Consider the following 22,522-nt stretch of genomic DNA (forward strand, 5'->3'; position numbering starts at 1 on the left):
ACTACCACTCTCATTTGCACGCATACAAATATTTTAGCTATTCTTCCCACTTCTTAATGTAAATATAGTCGTTGGCTGTAACAAACCCATGCCTTGATTTGGGATATTGTCATTCTTCATCACTTAACTACCATCTTGGTCCACCTGGCATAGTTATAAGTCATTGTGGGAAAGTATTATGTGGCCATACCTTTGGGGAAGTAATTCAGAAGATTTCTCTGACATGGGGGAATGCAACATGTTCATGAACTATTACTTTCAGCTGTTTCCACTTGCACCATAAGTCACAGAGAATTCGAATAACAAATTCTTTTTCCAAAAGGAAGCGTTCTGAAGATCACGTTTTCTCTGTGCCTGTGGTCAGTGTTAACAAGTTCAAGCTGATTATTTGGTTACCTAAGAAATTCGCCAAAAGTACCATGACAGAAGATGCATAAGAAATGTATCACCACTGCATTTCTGGACTGTGCACATCTCTCCAAGGGCTCATTTGCATACCTCTTTCCCATTTGTATGTGCTTTAAGTGAGTTCATTTTATCATTCCGTGTGTTAAAACGGTGAAAACTGACAAAATCTACCCAAAGGGCATTCTTTGTCGGCAGAGCAGAAAGCAGTCCATTGATGAAACTGTGTTCATGCAGAAACATCACTTATTTGAAAAGATCCTGGATGTGTTTCCTGTTTTTCATGCAGAAAGTATGTTGGGTACCCTCCAGAAGTCATTAAAATAAGGATGTGTGTGTGTGTCATTGTAGGCTAAAGGTAAAGAAAGACAGTGGCTAAGACACCAAGCCACAGGTGAGCTAGATGATGCCAAGATCATTGATGGGCTGACTGGAGAAAAAGCCATCTACAAACGCCGGGGTGATCTGGAGCCACAAGTAAGTATGGTGAACGAGTAGCCTCTGGTCTGTGGAGTGCAGCCCTCTTTACAGACAAATGCTTTCTTGAGTTGCCATCAATGTCAAAACACCAAAAACCCTGAATATGGCAACCGGATCTCCTGCCAGGGCCTCCCACCCACAGAATCCACCAGAAACTAGCAGCTGAGGGAGAGGCTGATGCTGTCCATGCAGATCAGCTCCTAGGACACAGAGCAGGGTGCCCCTGGAGGGGAAACAGAAGACAGTGGGTATCCATGAATCCTGGAGGGCTATGCTGGTTAAAGCCCTAGAGCAGTCTTGGTGGTCTCCTACTGTCCTGTGACTTCAAAGGTCTCTTCCCATCCTATACCTGAAGAAAATTTTAGAAAGTAAGAAACTCTCCCTTGACTAATTCCAGCCATAATATGTAACGCTGTAGACAGCCCTAATATTAAAATATCTGCAACAGAGTGGCAAACGTAAAATGGCAGTAGGTGAAATATTGCGTATCTCCTCTCGGAGGGTTCTGTGATGTTCTGTGTCCCAGAATAACCAGAATTGCTGAGCGGCCACTGAGAGCTGGGGGTACAATGACTAGTGGGGAAGGGTAGTCACTTACTCCATTTAGTTGTTTATTCAGAGAGGATCTTTTGGAAATTTGGGCAGTACTCACTTCTGTGTCATTGGCATGAGTCAACAACAGTGTTCCTTACTGACTCATCGTGGTCAACAAATGTGTTCAGATGTATCTGAATTGCGAGTGGTCATGGAAGCATATGTGGCGCTGTTCTTCATCTAGGCAGACTTAGCAAGTTTTTAAGAAATATATTGAATTTTGTCCGAAATCATTGCCCTCCAATACCCACACTATGTTTTGGAAATTACTAACCACACTCATTAGCTTTCATGCATGTCAGCGAGTGAATAATGACAGAATACTCTGGAATTTTTCTTCTTCCTTTTTTCCTGTAAGTAAAACTGACAAACATACTTCCGTTTTTAATTCTGCAAACTGGCAGGCATGAGTCCAAAATCAAACTGAAACTCGGAGGAGTTTCGCATTTTGATTGACACTTGTCGCTCAAGCGCAGTTAGATGCTACTTTCATGCTTTAACTGCTGAGAAAAGTACCAAGGAGTAGTAATGCAGGAACTGGAAGGAAGAGAAACCCGAAAGCTTACTAATAACAGGAGACACTGAAGAAACATATTCCCTCAGTTCTTCCAGACCCTGTCTCACATAACCTTGTTTTAGGAATCTGACATTTCTGGCAGGCTTTGTGGGAAATGATTGGCAGGTCACTATATAACAGGTAGGAATAAAACGGATTTGGCCTTCCAGAATAAATCTTGCTAGTGTAACTGACTCCAAGGCATGGCATGAAAACGACATGTTGGGGTTTATATCTTTCCAGATTATTATTTTTAAGAATAATAGCCTCAGTAAGGTTTTACTAGTCGAGGTTGGGCTTTGAAAGGACCATATTCGAAAGGAAAATCTTTCCCATATGGCCCCAACTACCAGCCCAAGTCCGAAATTCCATTTACTGAAATACAAACCTTTCCACCTGCCAGGACTGCCTTGTGCAATGCTGAGGCTACTGATCGGCCCACCCCGTGGCTGGCACTCTGGGGCCTCTGGAGACCCTCACAACAGCAACTAGGGATGGCTTTCTGGTTCACAAGACTTTTCTGTTGTCCCCCCCCTTCAGCTGGGCAGCCCCCAACAGAAACCCAAGCGCCTGCGCCTGGTGGTCGATGTATCTGGCAGCATGTACCGCTTTAACGGGGTCGACAGCCGGCTGGAGCGCTCGATGGAGGCCGTGTGTATGGTCATGGAAGCCTTCGAGAACTATGAGGAGAAGTTCAAGGTATGGCATGAACTAAAGAATGATGAGAGGTGTCACTGACCACATCTGCCCAAGAGTCACCCCGATTAGGGCATGATGATGGATAGGTGGGTGCAGGCTCCACCTGAGTGGACAAAAATCATCTCCTCATCAGCTCACTTATCAGCATAGAGAAAGAGAAGCCTTTGTTTTATCTGCCTTAATCATCAGAAAATGATTTAAAGGACCAATTACTACCGAAGAAAGCACCGCCCTTTACAAGTGTGTGATGTTAGTCATAATGTTAGAGGGAAAAAAACGGGCATTTGGAAACACCACAAATCTCTTCCCCAAATTTCTCAGAGCCTTCCTCCTCATCCCCATTTCTGCCACACCCCATTCCAGCCCCATCGCCAAGCAGACAGCCTCCTGAGGTTTGAGGACATCCTCAAAGAGCGCTATTCTCAGCCTTGCTTTGCCTTTCCACGTGGGGGAGGATCACACAGTAATGGATGACCCCCCAACAATGAAGACGGCAGCCCTGGGAGAAATGCAGTCTCCCATTTGAACTACGTCCATTCTGCAGTTGCTCAGTTTGCTCTGCATCCTCCTTCAGAGGTCAGAGTGTGGAGAAGGGTTCCCCCATAGCCAGGTGACCGCCCAGGGTGAGCCCAGCAGTCCGCTTTTAATCAGCCACAAGAGCACCTGCACTCTGCCCTTACCAGCACCGATACCACGTCACATGCTGTGTAGTTCTTATCAAAAGTGCAGCGGAGAGAAATGGTGTATGTGCAGACATATGTAGCGGGTGCACAGTCTATCCATCGTTATTCTAGATCATATTCAGCATCACACATGTCCTGCAGAAATGGGCAGTCTTGGATCAATATTTAGCTTGATGTCCCACCTATAGGATCACTGTCCTGAGACATGCCTGTGTGTTATGATGGAAACAGATTGATGGAACCCATCACGTCATTTACTTTAAGCCTGTTTTAGAGCTCCAGGCCTCCCAGGGTCCCTTGTATGAAGCTGTACATGAGAGATTCCTCTTAGAATGAAGTGATAGGGAAAGGTGGCTTTGGTCAGGGAGTGCTGGAATTACCAGGCTCTGTACAAGTGCAGGATGCAAATACAAACAGGATGTGGACTTTCCATGAAGGGAGCAGCTTTGTTTCCCTTGAAGAACGGGATTGCGTGTCCCCCTGTGATTTGTGAAAACCGTGGAACTGTTCAAGAGTCCCTCGTGGTTTTAGTTGTGAGAAACTCAAAGACCAGCTGTGACAGCTTTATGGCCTGTGGCTTGTGCCCTGGTATTCAGCCTTTTCCTTCCCTTGACCCTCCGTTCCTTCAGATGTAAGTTTTTCTTGATTTTGATTTTTTACTTTTTTATGTTTTATGGTTTTCTAGAAAATATTTTAAAATATTTTAGATCCTTTCTAGTAGGAGTGAGTATAATTCCTAAATTTCTTGGACCACAGACAACCAGAGGATAATTAAACATTCATCCACCACATCCACATAAATCTCACTTAATGCTTTAAAACCCTTGGGTTCTGCTAATATTTGGATCAGCCCATCTGCCTCTTGTGTGAACCTTGAAGGTCAGTGTTCCTCAGCTTCCTTTGAGTTATATGGAGATGTTGATCCATTATAGATCATAGCAAACGTACCACTATTAAAATTGGCATACATACTCATATTAGTGAGAATAAAATTTCCAGTTAGAAGATTTCCGTGCCTTTGAGAACAGAACTGCTCTAACAGGTGAAACTGCTTCTAAGTTTTTAGAAAGATTTTTTAGGAGTTCACCAAGAAATCGGTTGACACAGCTCCTCGGGAAGGGTAAAGAATTAGACAGAAGGTGGAAGGTGGCAAAGGTAATAGGGGTTCAGAGAGTCATTCCCACAGCCTGCAGGGAGATGGTATGATTATCATGGAGTGTGCTGAATATTTCATTCCATCTCACACAGCAGAGTGTGCAGAGAGATTGAGATTTGTCCAATTCTTGCTGTGAAAATCTGTTGTTTGGAACAACTATTAATGAGACTGGACATATTGCACCAAAAAAAACCAAAAAAACAAAAAAACAATATCAAGGAAATGAACATATCCCAGGATGTTGTTTTGCTTTGTTTCTAATTGACAGTTACAACCCAGTTGTTGCCATATGATGGATTTCCATAAAATGACAAATCTAAATTGTGTATTTGCTAAGAGCAGAATACTCTGCCAGGTACAGAGTTTCCTGCCATCCTTGAGCTGAGAGCCCAGTGAGGGTGACACATAAAGACTACCAATTCTAATGGAAGATTCGACGAGAGACGTGTGGTAACAGAGGCACGAACAGAGCGCACTCCTCTCCAGACATCTCCCCCCAGTCTGGGCCGTAACCCCAAAAGTAGTATTTTGCTGATAGTCTTTGATTCCCACAACAGCACAAACCATTTCCTCGGTCTTTGTCAGTAAACCCACAGATATATTGAGAAGATAACCATATGTTACTGTGGTAATATAAATTATTACCAAATCCAGTCACTATTTAGAGCAAGAAATTATAGCAAGACACCAAGATAGGACAAAACTTCCTTCAAAGTTTGAAGTATCTTTATTGGTTTTTTTTTTTATGCTATTAGATCCTTAATAGACAGCACTTTAATTGTTTGGGGTTTGTGTATTTTCTCATACTTACAAACATATTCCTTATATTCACTACAGTTCCTTTAGAACTTTTTTAAGAGCACAGAAAGTCTCCAGTGCATTAAAATCTTTCCAACAAAAAGAAAAGACATTAAGACTTCACAAAACAAGCTCTTTGAGGAAAAGTGGTCCTTGGGCAAGTACGTCAAGATCTGGGGGAGAGGCAGGACGGCAAAGGCACAGGAGTCCCCTTCCTGCAAGTTCCTCACCGTGTCCATGGACTTCAGAACAGGGTCGCTTTCCTAGGTCATTTACTCAGTTTCCTCATTCTTCACACAGGAAACCGAGACCCAGGAACATGAAGGACTTTTCCCAAAGTCAGAAGGCTTCTTGGAGACAGAGTAGGATGGGGCCAGGACTCCCCTTCTGTTTGTTTTCCCTTTCTGGTACTTTTTGTTTTCCTTTTAAAATTTCCCCTTAATTCCCAACTTTTTTATTTTGAAAAAATGTGAACCTACAGAAAAGTTGAAAAACGGTAATATGAACACCCATGTGCCTTCACTTAGATTCACCAGTTGTTGATATTTTCCCTCATTTGCTTTATGTTTTCTCTCTAAATATATACTCTCTTCCTTCTTCTGACTCATTTGAAAGGAAATTATAAACGTCATAATGCTTTACCTCCAAATATTTTATTATGCTTCTCCTAATAGTGAGGACATTCTCTAACACAACCTCAGTACCATTATCACACCTAAGAAAATTATCAGTAATTTCGTAATATCTTCTAATGTCCAATCCACATTCCCTTTTCCCAGCTATCTCAGAGGTATCTTCTTTTTTATGGAAGTATAATAAACATGCAGGATTATATTAGTTCCAGCTGTACGGCATAATGATTCAACAGTTCCATACATTACTCCATGCTCCCCACGATAAATCTTTCCCAAGAGTTTTTTCTAGTTGGCACCCCCCCCACACACACACACACAATCCAGGATTCAGTGAAAGTCCACACTTGTTTTTTGGTTGCAATGTCTTGTTAGCCTCTTTTAATCTGGAGCGGCCACCTCCCCTGCCATTACCCTCTTTGCTTTTTGGGGTGGGGCCTCTCTTGAGAGTTCAGATCAGTTGTTTTGCGGCATGTCCTTTATCCTGGATTCGTCTGGCTGTTTCCTCACAGTGCCATTTACCTTGTCCCAAATTTCCAGAACTTCTGACAGGTTTCCCCGCCCCCCCCCCAAAACACTGGGTGCCCTGGAGACACTGGGTGCCCTGGAGACTTCATATAATCTTCTCACCACCCCCGCCAACATGTCTACGGTTTTGAGTGGCCACCGGCCACTCAGTCTCTGCTGGGGCTCCCCAGCGTCCTTTGTCGAGTGTGGGAAAGAGGTGGGATGGAGCCTACTGACATTCTGTGAGAGTGTTTTTTTGTAATTAAACATGTAATTAGACATGCGGAGAAGCTACAGGAAGGGGGAGAGAGGCCTCTGTGTAAGCCCCTGCCCCCTCTCTCTCAGCTCCTGCTTCCCTCTCCGTGGGCAGCCACTGTTAGTGGACTTTTTTGTGGTATCTTCTCAGGGCTGTTTGACGCGTGTACATCAGGTGTGTCCCATTCCCTCGGGTCTGGGTCTGTGCACCGCACGATCACATTCAGCTCCCTTCATCTGCGTGCTCACGTTCTCCTTTGCCAGAGAAGCGTGCGGCCTAGGAATAACTAATGGAAGTATGTAACTTTCCCAGCAAATACAAAATGATTTACGAGCAAATGACATCCTTTTTTTTTTTAAAGATTTTATTTATTTATTTGAGAGAGCGAGAATGAGAGAGAGAGATAGCACACGAGAGGGGGGAGGGTCAGAGGGAGAAGCAGACTCCCTGCTGAGCAGGGAGCCCAATGCGGGACTCGATCCCGGGACTCGATCCCGGGACTCCAGGATCATGACCCGAGCCGAAGGCAGTCGCTTAACCAACTGAGCCACCCAGGCACCCCGAGCAAATGACATCTTTAGGCGTTCCTAGTGAAAAGTTTATATTCCGTAGCTCAGGAGGGCATCGCACATGGCATCTTTAAGAATTAGCAGTGTGCTCTGAGACTCCCCACTCCCCAGATCCAGATGACTCTGAATGTGGTCCTCCTGCACTTATCCCTCCTTCGTCAAGGAGTCCAGTCTATCTTTGCTGGAAACCTTCAGAAGCCACCGGCCTGGCCCGGTGATCTGGACCCTTCCCCGAAACCTCTCTCTTGCCATCTGCTGTGTGTCTTGTTTGGCTCGGGCTTGCTCCCCAGCCCTGGGTCATTACAGTCCAGGTCCAGGAGGCTCATTTAGAGTCCACCTCCACTTTCTATTCCATCTTAGCATGATCCATGCCAAACCACAGGGACCCTTGAGTAAGAATTACTGATAAGAAAAGGTAATGCAGTGGCAGGACACATTTCAAAGCCATCTGGAGCTTTTACAGTTTCTCATAATCGGTCTGCCAACTGCATTCAGTTATTCTTTCTCATGGACAGCATTTACAGTCAGTGCCTTCAGACAGGAATAGCATTATTTGCTAATAATCATCATAAACTCCTCCAATCTTATAACCAGCAAAATTATTAATGCTCACAGAGCACTGAAACACTGGAGTGAACAAAGGAATGGTAACGGTTCTGTGAACCATTTTTATTAAGTCCAGAAGCATTTCTTCCCTTTATCTTCATTCCAGTTTGTTTCTTGTGATTTCTACAAGCCCCTGAGAATGTTTTCACTGGAACCTTAAAGTAGACCTCCTTTTCAAAAGCTCTTAATGCGTTTGTTTGTTTTCCTTCAAAGTACTCCATCTCATCAAAGTTAGGTAACTGTTTCTCCTCTGAGCACTCAAGTAGTGACACCGGAAAACAGGCAGATTTATTTAGTTATTGGGAAGTTGCACTTTGAAAAAAAGTACTCAAATTTATTGTTTTTGTGGAGAATAAATCATACTCTAAGGCCATGGTTTCCTAACAGTATGACAAGGAACCCTCGAAGGCTGTTGGGGAGCAATGGTGAACGGATGGGACTTTTTCCCCTCCCCTTCCATCCCCAATTAAACCAAAACAATTCCGCTTATATTGATTTTGCATGGTGCTTCATAATCTGTGCTTTTGTGCAGTATTTCATTTAGAGAAAGACTTCCATTTCCACTGTTTAAAAATATTTTAAAAAGTTAGAAAACTGCTCTTCTAGAGCCAATATTGGATTATTTCTTGTAGAGTCTGAGAGCTTTCTTTTTAAAGAAAATACTTCATCAATCCTCAGGTACATTTAGGTGACTCATTCCTTTGACAAGAGAAAGCAAGACACTGATTTTCCTACAACTAAGTGAAGCAGACTTTTTTCATTCTGTTTCTAGACTGAACCATTGACTCTTCATAGAACCTTGGGAACAGGAAGGGTCTTGGCAATCATTTTCACTAACCTCTTTGTTTTACAAATGAGAAAATCAAGATCCAGAGAGGTTAAGTCCTTTGCTCAAGGTCACACAGCTACATGGTACAAAGCCAGGACTTCTGACTCCTACTTCAGGGCCCTTTCTTAGTTGATGTTTTAGCTCTGGTTTTTTTGCAGCCATTTTATTTCTGCCCAATCAGTATTTTGACAAAGCTGGGATTCAGGAGCAAATGTACCATTTCCATAAAAGACTCTATCTTTTCCTCCCCTTAGCACTTCATCATCCAAGTAAGGTATAATAGGCCTGACTTCTTGAAGATATCCTGGTCAGAAAGGCTGGGTTAATTCTCAGAGGGATGTGGAAAGATATGACTCACAAACTAGCACCTGCTGGGAAAATTCCTTCTGTCAACAACTTAGCTCAGTGTCCATAATGAACCTTTTGCGGATGCCTCAGGAATGTTTCACACATTTAGAAATGGAAACCAATCATCTTATCCGGCTTAGGCTTTGAATAAATTCTTATTGCAACATGGAGATAAGACCAAAGAAGGGTGTACAGAGTTCTCTGGGTCCATTCAAAATGAAAGAAGAATTCAGAATGGACTCGATTGTTGCTGTAGAAGTATTGACCAAAGAGGTTGGGTGGGGGAGGGTAGGGAGGGGAACAGTTAGGGAATGATTATTTCTCTATGGTAAAGACATTGGATTTAGAGTCGGGGCACCTGAGTTCGGCTTCTACCTCTGCCAACACTCGATTTCTGACCTTAAGAAAGGCTGTTCATCTCTCCAGGCATTCATTTCTTCATTTGTGAAAGAAATGAGGTTAAGAATACCCACCCCGAAGTTTGTGAAGAGAATCAAGATGAGATGAGATATATAGAAGCAGTTTATAAACTATGAAGAACTATACAAACATTGACATTCTACTTTCAGTGACCCTGTGAGGTTAGATAAAACAGAGATTATTCCTGTTTGTCAGAGAGGTTAAGTGACGTATAAGCATGTTATGTTAGAGGTCATCTACACTGGCATTATTTATAAGGTAGAAACGAGATTTAGAAAAGTTCAGTGACTTGCCCTAGGTCAAGAAGCTTGTTAATATCGGAGCTAAGTCTAGAATCCTTCCTTGACCTTCAGATCCTTCTTTCTACACTGACTTCTGTGATATGAAAAAAGGTGAGCTAGCTAGCTACTGTAGCTTACTGGCTAACTAACACTTTAGGATTCTGTTGGCACTTCTCTTGACCTTCTAAATCACATATTCATCTTCTAAGCCTTTGCTGCCCACTGTCAATGGTGCCATTTTAGAATGGTGTACTTGGATTTCTAGAAGGAGATTAGAATTTCACACATCGTTGGTCTTCAGAAACAGCCTCAGATGATTGTTTCATACCTAGTTATAATGTGGATGTGTAATAAAGCAAAGCCTTTCCTAAAGTTAGCAGAAGATTATCCTTCCCCATAGAAACCTAAACATAAATCAATCTTATTCGTTAAAAAAAAAAAAAAAAAATGCTAGGGGATGCCTGGGTGGCTCAGTCGGTGAAGCGTCTGCCTTCAGCTCAGGTTGAGATCCTGATCCAATCCCGTTCCCCAGAGTACCAGGACGGAGCAGTGCATCAGACTCCCAGGGAGTCTGCTTTTCCCTCTGACCCTCCCCCTTCTCGTGCACTCTCTCTGTCTTTCTCTCTCTCTCTCAAATAAATAAAATCTTTTTAAAAACCATTAGTGGTTCTTTATTCTAAGCTGAGATTTCTTTGCAGTCTCAGTATCACAAATCAGCCTTCTTATTTGCTGATAAATGTGTTTTGGACTGAAACTCAGCATTTGTTTTCATTTGTTATGCCTTTCTCTAGATGAATGAGATTTTCAAAAGAAAACATAGCAAAAGGGCATTTAAAGCAAGCTTTTAAAGCAAAGAAGTATTAAAATTGGCCTTCTCTCATTGAGGCTGTTCCTTACTACTGCGGTTTATTATTTATGTGTGTGCTAAAAGCAAGACTCTACAAGGACTCGGGAGACCGTGGGAAGTAGAGAAATCATGATGATATAAATTTTGAGCTGCTCAAAAAAAAGTTACGATCTAAAATGTTAGAGGGGTTGATAATGACAGTGAGGTTTTTATTTAATGACTCTCTGATCCTCCACATGCAGAAGCATGCTTGAGACCCTGTCAAGTCTGACTTGACAGAGATCACAGCAGGAATGAGACTGGGTGAATGGCAGGATCAGGTGTTAGAGAATGGAAATGAATGAGTACTTTTTTCCCTTAGCCCAGACAGTTTTGAGGATTAGCAAATTTCTGTCTGTAAAACGTGTTGGGGTCCTTGGATAGCAGATACTAGATAATTATGACATAGAAGTATTGGTTTTAATGGAAGCTTAAAATGATCTACAGTAACACCAGGGAATGCTCCGCATTTGGACGTACTTTGGATTCCTCTCAACCATTTTATTTACTTTGGGCGCAGAATAATCCCCAAGCCTGTCTGGAAAATGAGAACCAGAGCCTGCAAACCATTTTATAAGCCCCATCCTGTTCTTTAGGTGTGTCTTCTCAGTCTTTGCAGTACTAACCCAGCACAGACAAAGGCGGATCCTTCTGCAAATAGCACTTTCCTTACCGCAAATAAAGAAAGGAAGAGGAAAGGGGCCGGGGGGGGAGAAGGAGGAAAGGGAAGAAGAGAGGGAGGAAGAAAGGGAGATCGGCAGTTCACCTGTCTTTATCTCACTTGTGTGGAAAAGGATAGTACGCTTTCTTCTCCTGGGCAAAAAAATGGTAGGTAGGTAGTTTGGTAGATCGGTCAAGCAAGTGATAGATGGACAGTTACTAAAATGTTTCTGAAATATTTAATCAGCCAATATCTGTTTTTGATAAAGACCGTCCAGCAGCTCATTTGGCTGCTCTTTGTTTAATAATCAACTCTTTTCCTTGTACTAACCAGTTACGTCACCCCTGTGAGCAGACGACATGGTCAAATACATATTCATATAGTCTCATCCACGGTCATCTGATTACGAAGAATTTTAACCTTCAGTTAATAGGGAGGAAAAAGTCTAATACATTGCCTCAGCCAAATAAGAGAAACCTACTTCTGTTTCAAGGAACTGATCTTATCCCCTCCTGTGTAAGATCCTGTTTAACAGATTACTTCACCAGGCTCCTAACAAAAGCAGCCTGCCTGGCACCTTCCCAGGACAGCTTTATTCTTGGCTTGAAACAGTTCCTGCCGTGACCATTGTCCAGTCAGACTTGACAGAGCCTCAAGTATGCTTCCAGGGAGGAATCGGGCAGGCTTTCTCCACATCTGGGCCAATGCCGGTGCTGAAGGGCGACCTTGGGCATCTACTGAAGCCAGTACTGCAGTTAACCATTGTCAAGGGCTATACAGTTTTTAGGGTTCAAATTGTTACCTTTTCACTAGATTGATAGCAAACTATCCTAAGGAGATATTTTTTTACATATGGAATTTATTACATCCTTAGAAAGCATTTGTTATCAAGCATTTTTAATGTATTAGTCAATTTCTCCCACAATTCTTTTGTATCATTTTGGTATTAATAAAAAAAAAAATCTTAAAACCAAGTCTAGAATAATGTCCCAGCCTCTGCCCAAGACCCCACTCTGGCCCTCCTCTGACCATACCCCTCCCATGAAGTGAAGAGTCTGTGGGGCCAAGGGGGTATGCCCAGTTAGAGCCAATTTTTCAGTCATGCTCCCGGTTTTTGGGATCCCCCAAGAAACCTCCGATGAGGCCAGGCCTGCTTCCAGGGTCTACGTGGGCCTCTTTCTTAGGTCCATCTTCTCAGGGCAGACTGGCCAATGGAGCGAACACCCAGGTCCGAGGTATGGCCGAGGGGCGACCGTATGGAGGGCTGTGATGGTGTGCGGCAGCGAGAGAGCTGGGTACGCACACACGTGCAGAGGAGGCACCTCAGGGAATGGGACAGAGCCAGCTACAGCAAGAGAAGGGCCTGGGCTGCAAGCCAGGGGCCAGTGCGGCCCACACCGCCCTGTTCTTACACAGAACTTAAGGACTCCTTTCTCTCCAGGTCATTATAATCTATATTTATTGATCAAAGAAGGAGAATAGAATCGATCTTATTTAACAATTTCTAGCCTGATTTATAGATTTTAAATATTTAGATATCTTACATGGGCCTTCATTTGTACACTGGTCCCTTCCAATTATACACTTATCTCTGTCCATTCCCAATTTTTCTGCCTATTTTAGCTCAGAAAAAGGAGTGTCCTCCCTCCTCCAAACTAGAGCCTCTGACTATGACCCTGATCTCCTTCCCCACTGCGTCCTCTCTGCCACCTGCAAAATGCAGAGACACCTCTCCCCCAACGCCCCCTCTAGATGCTGTTCCATTTTTCTTTCTTATCCCACAAACTTTTCATTAATCTTGTCCCCATAGAGGTCGCTGTTGATTCTGAGGCCCAGAGGTCACTAGACCCCATTCTCTGGGATGGCTGTGGTTACTGTAATTCAGCACAGTTGCAAACCACCCCCTGAGGCCCTAACACACAGATTGCCCACAGCTGTCCCCTTACCCAGCTGCGCCAAGTGCTGTCTCTCCTGTCTTCCCCACTCAGCTGTGTGTCCTTCTTCCACCCTCTGAGGAGGGTACTCCCCAGGATTCAGCCGAAGGGGTCCTCTGCTCTTCTCTATGCGTTTGCCCTTGGCAGACATGTTTCCCTCCTGGGGAGGACAGCCACATCTCTGACTCCATGAAATAGACTTCCACTCTGATACCTCCCCAAATGCACAATTTCAGCACGTCCAAAACAAACCTCCCAAAATGCACAATTTCAGCACGTCCAAAATGAACCTCCCCAAATGCACAATTTCAGCATGTTTCACAACGAACCCAACTTGCCTTCTGACTCACTCTTTTTTGCATAAAAATTATTTCAACGGGAATTTTTCTACTTCTTTTCATTTTAAGTACAATGGTTTCAGTTACAGTATGGGGTTTTTTGTCAGCTAGGTTGGGCTAACCACCATTTATCACATGGTGGGGAAAAATGCATTCCAGCTTCCAAACAGCTTATTTGTAAAAGAATGTAGCCCACATGGGAAAGGAAAGCTGCTTATTGCCCCAACATGATTGCATCTGTGCAATAAACACACCAGGCACACTCACAGATACTAAAATTCAAAGATGAATAAGATATGGCCTCAAAGAACTCAACAAGGAACTTAAAAAGGAATAGACATGAAAAGAAATTATTGCATTCCCCTACAACACCTAGAGTCATGTTTTACACATGGTAGGTGTTCAAAAGACAGCTGTTGATGGGCGGTCAGTTGGTGAATAGAAAGCGGTGAATCTTAAGCATTTTGTCCCTCAGTGGTATTCCCAATACTCCCGAAAATCTTTTGCCCACACTCAGTTTTCTTTGCAGATGCCCCAGTGGCCCAGATACCATGAGGTCTATTCTAACTTTCACATCAGCATCATAAAAATTCTTAGAGGGAGATGGGAGGGGAGAAGGGAATTTGGGAGCAAACCCAACAGTTAAGAACCACCTTGCTCCACTTATAGTTGCTTCAAGGTCCCAAACTTCTTTCCACGTTCCATAAAAATGCTGCACCCCACTCTCAGCTCTAGCCTTTTCTCATGTGCATTGTAAGACAGAGAATTGAAAAGGTATTTCCTAAATTCGAAAAATATATGTCATACACTAAAGTATAAAAGCAGATTATAAAACCCACATGGTGAACATAATCCATTTCAGTTGAAAATTCTGTTGATGTGGGGTGTGTGTGTGTGGTGTGTGTGTGTGTGTGTGTGTGTGTGTGTGTGTGTGTGTGTGTGAATGTACAACCTCTTAGACATACACTGAAAGGAAGTAAAAGCCTCAAAACTTACACAACAAAACATTAACAGATGTTATCTTTGAATAATGGGATCATGAATAATTCTTGCTTTTTTGTGCTTTTCTGTAATTTCTGTGGTGAATAGATTTCACTTTTGCGTTCAGGAAAAAAAGTCTATGTGTTTTCTATTGCTGTGTGGCACGTTACTGCAAACATGGTGTCTGAAAGCAATACCCATCTATTAGGTCCTGGATCTGGAGTTTGGGAGTCTGGGAAGGCTCAGCTGGGTTCTCTGCTCAGGATCTCATAAGGCTGGAATCAGGATGTCAGTCAGACCGGGCTTCCTACTTAGGGGCTCTGCTGTCGAGCCCCTTTGGATGTTGGCAGAGTTCAGTTCCTTGGGATTGTAGGATGGAGGTCCCTGTTCCCTTGCTGGCTGTCAGCCAGGGTCATTCCTGGATGCCACTCTCTGGGCCTCACCCCATCAACCTCCCCATCTCAGCCACAGATAATTCTCACATGTCACATCCCCCCATACTTCAAGTCTCTCTGTCTTTCCCTTCTGCTACCAGCCGGAAAAACTATGCTTTGTAGGGTTTATATGATTAAATTAGGCCCGTCCAGATAATCTCCCTTTTTGATGAACTCAAAGTCGATTGATTAGCAACCTTAATTACATCTGCAAAATCCCCTTTGCCACATAACATAAATAATCACAAGCAACATCCTATCATATTCACAGGTCCTGCCCACACTTGAGGGGAGAGGCTTACACAGGCTGTGTATACCAGGGGGCAGGAATCTTGGGGGCCACCTTGGAATTCGACCTACCACTGTGTGTGTGTGTGTGTGTGTGTGTGTGTGTGTGATTTATTTGAACTCTCCCCTGAGAGTTAAGAATGAAATTCTTGGTAGCCCCCCGAAGCCCCTTCTACCTCCTGCTGCGGGAGAAATCACATAAAAGGATGGACCAGAAGTGATGGAGCCTGGAGTTTATCTGCCTTTGTTGATAGACACACATCTGTCTCTCTGTATTTCTCCATGGCATTCCGTTGAGCATGTCTGCATAGTAGCAACCCAAAAAGTTGGAGGCTTATAGGTCTGATGACAGTTCTTTAGTGGACAGAGGCTTCTAACTCTCTAATTCTCTCTGTAGTATGACATCGTTGGACATTCTGGAGATGGCTACAACATTGGTCTAGTTCCACTTAACAAAATCCCCAAGGACAATAAGCAAAGACTAGAAATTCTGAAGGTAAATACAATAAATCACCTCTCCATTGTGAAAACTTCCACCAGATGACATAAAGTATCTTCTGATCACTGAAAAGATTCACTGAAGCAGCAGGAGTTACAGGGAAGAAAAAGACTCTGTTTTACAGGCATTCAAGCATTACACTGGGAAAACACTCATCGTGCCTAAAATCCTTTTCTCCACTCTACAAATTTTAAAGATTTTTTATTTATTTATTTATATTTTGACAGAGAGAGAGAGACAGTGACAGAGGGAACACAAGCAGGGGGAGTGGGAGAGGGAGAAGCAGGCTTCCCGCAGAGCAGAGAGCCCGATGGAGGGCTCGATCCCAGGACCCTGGGACCATGACCTGAGCCGAAGGCAGACGCTTAATGACTGAGCCACCCAGGCTCCCTCCACTCGACAAATTTTAAATTTTGTTGCCTACGTATTTTCAGAGTACCGGATTATATCCAGATTCTACAGCCTGGGTCCCCTCCTGTATCCTATACAGTTCTTCTTAGCTCCTACACATTTCAGTAGAAGAAAAAGAATGACCCCTTTTAGAGTACTCTCCAACCCCAATTTTATGTCCTTAGTATTTTCTAATGATAAATTCAATTTCACATACTTAGATCTAGAGTAGAAACACACACACACCATGGGCTTAAAGTAAATTTCCTCCATGGCTGTTGTTGTAAGTACAGTGTTTAGTGTTACAACTTTATTAGAAATTCAACCCATTCCTCACTTTTCTCCCATGTCATGTATATTCACAGGTCTTGCCCACATTTAAGGGGAAAGGATTATGCAGTCTGTGTATACCAGGGGGCAGGAATCTTAGGGACCATCTTGGAATTCTGCCTACCACTCTGTGTGTGTGTGTGTGTGTGTGTGTGTGTGTGTGTGTGTGTGTGTATGTGAGATGCCAAGTTTTATGTTTTCTTCGATTTTCTCACTTTAAATGGCAGCTTGAGTTTCAAGAGTCAGTGCAGCTGGGAAAGTTTGGGAACATTTCCTGTTTCTAACAAAAGTCTTAACCACATACAAATATCACTGTGTACTGTTGTCACTCTAAGGTGCAAATTAACTAGAACTCACTTAGAGATTTCCTATTCAAGTGTAATAATTGGTATTGGTGCATTCTCATGGTCAATAGAAATATCATGATGTTCGTTTACAAAGTTTCTCACCCTTGGCTTCTGTGCAACATCTCTTCCTCCCAGACAATGCATGCCCATGCTCAGTTCTGCATGAGTGGGGACCACACGTTAGAGGGGACACAACATGCCATCAAGGAGATTGTCAAAGAAGAAGCTGACGAGTACTTTGTCATCGTCCTAAGTGATGCAAACCTGTCACGATATGGAATACATCCTGCCAAGTTTGCCCAAATCCTGACAAGTAACCCTCAAGTAAATGCTTTTGCCATTTTCATTGGATCTTTAGGTGATCAAGCAACCAGGTAAGTGTCACCTCAAGATACAGCAAAGGACAAGTATAGAGACGCTTGAGTGCCTGCCATTTCATGGGATTGGCATCCTGAGGGGCAGTGGGAGAGAAGAAAGAAGAGTAGCCAGCAGAGTTGCTACCCGCAAGGAGCTGATATGATAGTCTGGTTGAGAGGGTATAATGCCCTAGTTTATGTTTGAATGAGCAATAATAGTTTTAAATTAATTATTTTTCATCTTATATTTAATCCAACAATAGAATAATTAACAAATTGATTTGTCTGCTAATAAATTAGGCAGTATTTTATATATTTTGCCCTTAACATCAAGGTCTCAAGCTCAGTTCTAATCAGTTCAATTACTTTAAATACGATTTCATGATCAAATCATATTCAAAGTAGCAAACATCAAAGTAGCAAACTTTTCCTAGTATAAGAGATTGTGTGTATGTATGTGTGTGTCTATAAAATGTGTATATAAATAATATATAAAATGTGCACATATGTATGTATAGTGTGTACCTGTATACAGACAGAGAGACATGACATACAGGGATAATATATGGATGTCTATCTGTCTACTTAGGTACCCCCCTTTATATGTGTATATATAACCCTTCTCACTGGGGAGACAGGCAGGTGAAGCACTGGGAGACAATGTAAGACAGAATATATAGTAAGATGCTACACTGAACATGTGGAATAATCAGTAGAGAAGTTTATAGTCGGATAACAAATACCACTGTGGATGAACTAAAAGGAGAGATCTGGATTTGATTTCTCAAACACACTAACATTTATCTTTTTGAGTTATAAACAGAAAGAACTTGGGATTTTTCTCTGCTCGAAATATTTGTATGCAGCAGAAAACACAAACGAAAGTATATTGCCCCCACCCCCCAAAAATAACATTCCTGCCCAGAACACATACCTTTTTGCTATTCCTGTCTTTTACTTGTCTGTCACACTCTGAGATACAGAGCCCTGTATAGACCTCCAAAGAGCTGGCATCTTTTTCTATTCCCTTTGCCTTGCTGCAGGATTGCAGAGTAAGGTTAAGAACTGCCTTAGGGGGCGCCTGGATGGCTCAGTCGTTAAGCGTCTGCTGCCTTTGGCTCAGGTTATGGTCCCAGGGTCAAGGTCCGCATGGGGCTCCCTGCTCAGCAGGAAGCCTGCTTCTCCCTCTCTCACTCCCCCCTGCTCATGTCCCTCTCTTGCTGTCAAGTAAGTAAATAAAATCTTTCAAAAAAAAAAAAACAAAAACTGCCTTAGTATCATGTCGTTACAGTCACTTCACTACAACTGACTGCATTTTTCTCAGTTTTATATTTTTGCCTCTTCTAGAACTTTCATGTCCTCGAATGCAAACCGTGCTTTTTTCTATCCAGATTTCCTTCAGGACCAGCCCAGTATTAAGCAGACAGCAAGTTCAACAAATACTGGTTGAGCTGAAATAGCTATTTTGTCTTTCTAGTGAACAGATCCTGTTTGAATACTTAAGAAAGTACAATAATACCCTTGTGGTTTCCTAGGGAAATGGTCCAACATCCACTGGCAAAAGATATGTTGCAGAATTAGCTGGTCTACCAGGCATGCCAAATGTATGATACTACACAGGATGGTTGACTTTTATTAAATGTCATTCTAAAACCAAACTTTGTTGGCACAGTGAAAGGAGGCGTTCTTTTGGATAGAAATGTGTCTTGTACTTTCATTGCTTTCAAAATGGCCCTTTGTTCCAGATGATAAATGGCCATTAAAAAAAAAATTATCCTAAGCCTATATAACCTTGGTGTCATCAAAGCTGCAACTGCGTAAGTCGGATTGTCCTTCACGTTGTATGATGTGAGGGGGGAAAAATGAGAGAGAGAGAGAGAGAGAGAGAGAGAGGGAAAGAAAGAAAGAACCACCTGCGGTTTGGCCGGGCAACATTTTTCTGGGTCTGTGTTCTAAGGCAGGCAAAGCACTTAGAAGCACAGGGTGAGGCCAACGCATTTGCTGGATCCAGGTGAGCTAATCCCAGATTCGTCCCTAGGGCTCTGTTCTGCCAAGGGAATACCGGGAAATGACAGTAATGAAAGGAAAGAAATTTCTTCTTTTCAAATTAACTGACTTTCTCACTGAAAAGACCTTTCTTTTGGTTCACTGCTCTCAGTGTGCCTCTCTCTGTTCTGTGGCCCTTCCGAGCCTTTCATTGCCTGCTGACAGCCCATTCCCTTGCAGGCAGGGGCAAGGTATTAGAAAGTAAACACTTCCTTTGGATGCTGTGGTTTTCGGGGGCAGGAGGTAGCCCCCATTTGCAATGGTAATTTTCTTTCCCTTTCCATCTGGGCAGGCTTCAGAGAACTCTACCAGCTGGCCGGTCCTTCGTTGCCATGGATACCAAGGACATCCCCCAGATTTTACAACAGATCTTCACCTCCACCATGCTGTCCACTGTTTAGGATGGGCCCTTCTTCACCTTGCTGACCCCGGGATGTAAAATATGATAGGAATAAAGAGTCCCCTGAAGAAAAGACGACATCTATAAAGGAACCTGCGCAGTGACTGAAGGATTCTGGCATTCCTGGCGCTTCCTGGGCTCGCTCAGGGATCAGAATTCAGGAAAGCAGCCAGAGGGAGCTTGCGCGTGGAAATCTACCACCAGTGATGGGTTCGCAGGGAAGCGAGCTGACCGGCGTTTTATAAAAGGTCAGGGGTCAAGGAAGGCGGTTTGAGAACTATGGTGCTTAGTGTGTATCCAGAAACCTGAGGGAAAGAGAATTCCTTGCTTTTGCCTTAACACAACGTCTGGTCACCTGAGGTAACAGAAGTGATTCTGATGCCATGTTCTGTCATTGAGATACAAGCCCGTGTAAACTCACCCAATCTGCTCCTGCCCAATCATTATTTTTATTTTCTCCTCCACCCTTGATTGCCCAGCAAACAATGATTTTTATAGTATTTAACCCACTGCAAAGCCTCCTAACAGCAGTATTTTATAAAAGGTTAGGTTTTTTTTCAATAATTCCATTTTCTTGGCCAAAGCCAAAAGGAATCAGAAGATCCCTGCATCGCTTCCTTTCCCATTTGACTTTTTAAAAGACTCTTTAAGGGGCACCTGGGTGGCTCAGTTGGTTAAGCTGCTGCCTTCGGCTCAGGTCATGGTCCCAGGGTCCTGGGATCGAGCCCCACATCGGGCTCCCTGCTCTGCGGGGAGCCTGCTCCTCCCTCTCCCTCTGCCTGCCTCTCTGCCTACTTGTTCTCTCTCTCTCTGTCAAATGAATAAATAAAATCTTTTAAAAAAATAAAAAAAAAATAAAAGACTCTTTAAATAATGAAGAGCAAACGTCCTGTTTCCATGCTGCCAACGTGGAAGGATAAAGGCTGTCTTGCCTTGAACTTCCTGTGTCGTCTTGTTCCTCCAGTACTTCTCACAAGTTTCACATATTTCGGTGTCCAAAGTGTCATGCTCAAAATAACAAAACACTTATGGTTCTACTTAAAGCAAAGTAAGAACAAGGCAGTATGTTTGAATTGAATGGGAACTGGAGATTTCTTTAGCTGTTAAAAAAAAGAAACTCCCTTTTCAAGATTCATTCTTTTTTCTTTCAAAGTGCACCTTATTCCCACCTACTCTTAGGCTGACCTTTATTTATCAACAGGTCCGATGTCACTTTGTTTAAAATCAAATGCCACAGCCAGAGTCAGGCTCTGTTCAACCACGTAAGAAGTTCCCTTCCACCAGTGATGCAAAGTCAAAATTGCGGGGAGCACCAATGGATGTGTACTTTCTTGTCACGAGTTGGAGGAATTAGTCTTGTTAATAATATTACCTTACTTGCCCATATAGTGTGACATTGTACTGATTCATTTCATTTGAATCCATTATAGGAAAGAAAACACGCGTCTGTTCCTCCACCCCAACTCCCTATCAACTGTCAAAGAAATAAAGCAACCCGGTTCCCAGTGCTGTCCTGTCCAGTGACCTCACGTGGCTCGTCTCGTTTTTCCAGCCAGACACGCGCTCTGCGCTCTGCGTATTGAATCAGCCAGTGATGCAGTTTCAATCCAATAATACCTTCAAAACTGTAACCGAATTAGCAACAGTAATAGTAATAACAGCAACAACCACTAGCATTTACTGAGTACTTAAGATGTCCCAGGTATGCGACGGGACTTCAGGCATCGTTCCATTCCACCCTCACAACGATGCATGTAAAACAGGTATTTCTTAACTCATTTTACAGATAAGGCAAGTAAGTCACTTCCCAAAACTGGACAATTGACTATTCACTGTTCTCTTAACATCCTTCTTGACAAATAAGGAAATCGAGGCGTAGGAAAGTTCAAGAAAACAGTCCACACTCACAGTCAGGTGGGGGCCCAGCGGGGCTGCGCCGGCCCCTTTCATGGATTATTCTTACGGAAGGAGAGCTCTTGCCTTCTTGGCTCCTTTGTCTTCTTGCAGCCTGACCAGGTTCGGGGAGCCTTCTTCCTCTCCCTGGCACTCTCCCTGCACACACTCGGGCACTCAGAGGAGCGTGTGGGGACCCAGGACAGGAGCCACTGCGGGAGGGACACCTCTCACAGGCCTTCCTGGGCTCAGCGGCAGCTTAACCCCTGGGGGTGCCCCCTCTGCGGGAGGGTCAAAGACCCCAAATGCTTCGCCCAGAATCCAAGAGTTAGTAACAGAATGGCCTTTTAACAAATCCTGCCTGTGCCCTAACTACCTGAGTGAGCAGAAGCCATTTTTTTTAACATGGGAAGAATGTTCTCATATAATTCAATTTCCCTTTCCCCACTGGCCAGACATCCTTGCAATTGTTATTTTAAAACACACACACACACACACACACACACACACAAACAAAAACATGTAACTCCTGACTTAGTTGTAAAAGGGAAAGATGATGGGGAAGGGGAGCGGAGAGAGGGTAGCTGAGAAGGTTATTTTCACTTCTTGGAATACCTAAGAAGTTTGTGCCTTTATTATTAAATGTACTTAATTATAGGCCACTCCAAGCTGTTCCCAGGCCCCCCCAGGGCCAAGACATTATAATAAATGCATTGTTTGCCTCAGGGGGGGGTTCTACTGAAAGGCCTCTAAACCAGCTCTTCCCGTAGTGAGCCCGTGTAATGCTGAGAAGGTTCATTGTGACCCATGAGCACCGGGAGGAACGAAGCCTATGAATGGCCGCCGCCGTCTATGTGTTGTGTATCCCTCCCGGGAATCTTTTGTGTGCCCCAGCAAGATGACCTCATCACACATGGGGC

The 22,522-nt window shown here is 43.4% G+C and overlaps 1 protein-coding gene across 3 annotated transcripts in view; it reads left to right on the top strand.

Moving 5' to 3' along the window:
* VWA8 (von Willebrand factor A domain containing 8) overlaps positions 1 to 20,583 on the top strand; it is a 338,064-nt gene extending 317,481 nt beyond the window's left edge. For 2 of the 3 annotated variants that reach the window (XM_028105773.2, XM_028105791.2), the window contains 5 exons: positions 757 to 882; positions 2,576 to 2,734; positions 15,739 to 15,837; positions 17,043 to 17,281; positions 19,602 to 20,583. In XM_028105773.2, coding sequence (XP_027961574.2) covers positions 757 to 882; positions 2,576 to 2,734; positions 15,739 to 15,837; positions 17,043 to 17,281; positions 19,602 to 19,710 — 732 coding nt within the window. In that variant the 3' untranslated portion in view covers positions 19,711 to 20,583. Of the gene's footprint in view, positions 1 to 756; positions 883 to 2,575; positions 2,735 to 15,738; positions 15,838 to 17,042; positions 17,282 to 19,601 lie in introns of those variants that run through there. The other variant, XR_003609736.2, reaches the window with a different exon arrangement.
* The last annotated feature ends 1,939 nt before the right edge of the window (positions 20,584 to 22,522 follow it).

Source organism: Eumetopias jubatus, unplaced genomic scaffold, assembly GCF_037043125.1.
Source record: "Eumetopias jubatus isolate StellerSeaLion01/CBP00866 unplaced genomic scaffold, mEumJub1_p1.0 scaffold_3, whole genome shotgun sequence".
NCBI classification, from domain to species: domain Eukaryota; kingdom Metazoa; phylum Chordata; class Mammalia; order Carnivora; family Otariidae; genus Eumetopias; species Eumetopias jubatus.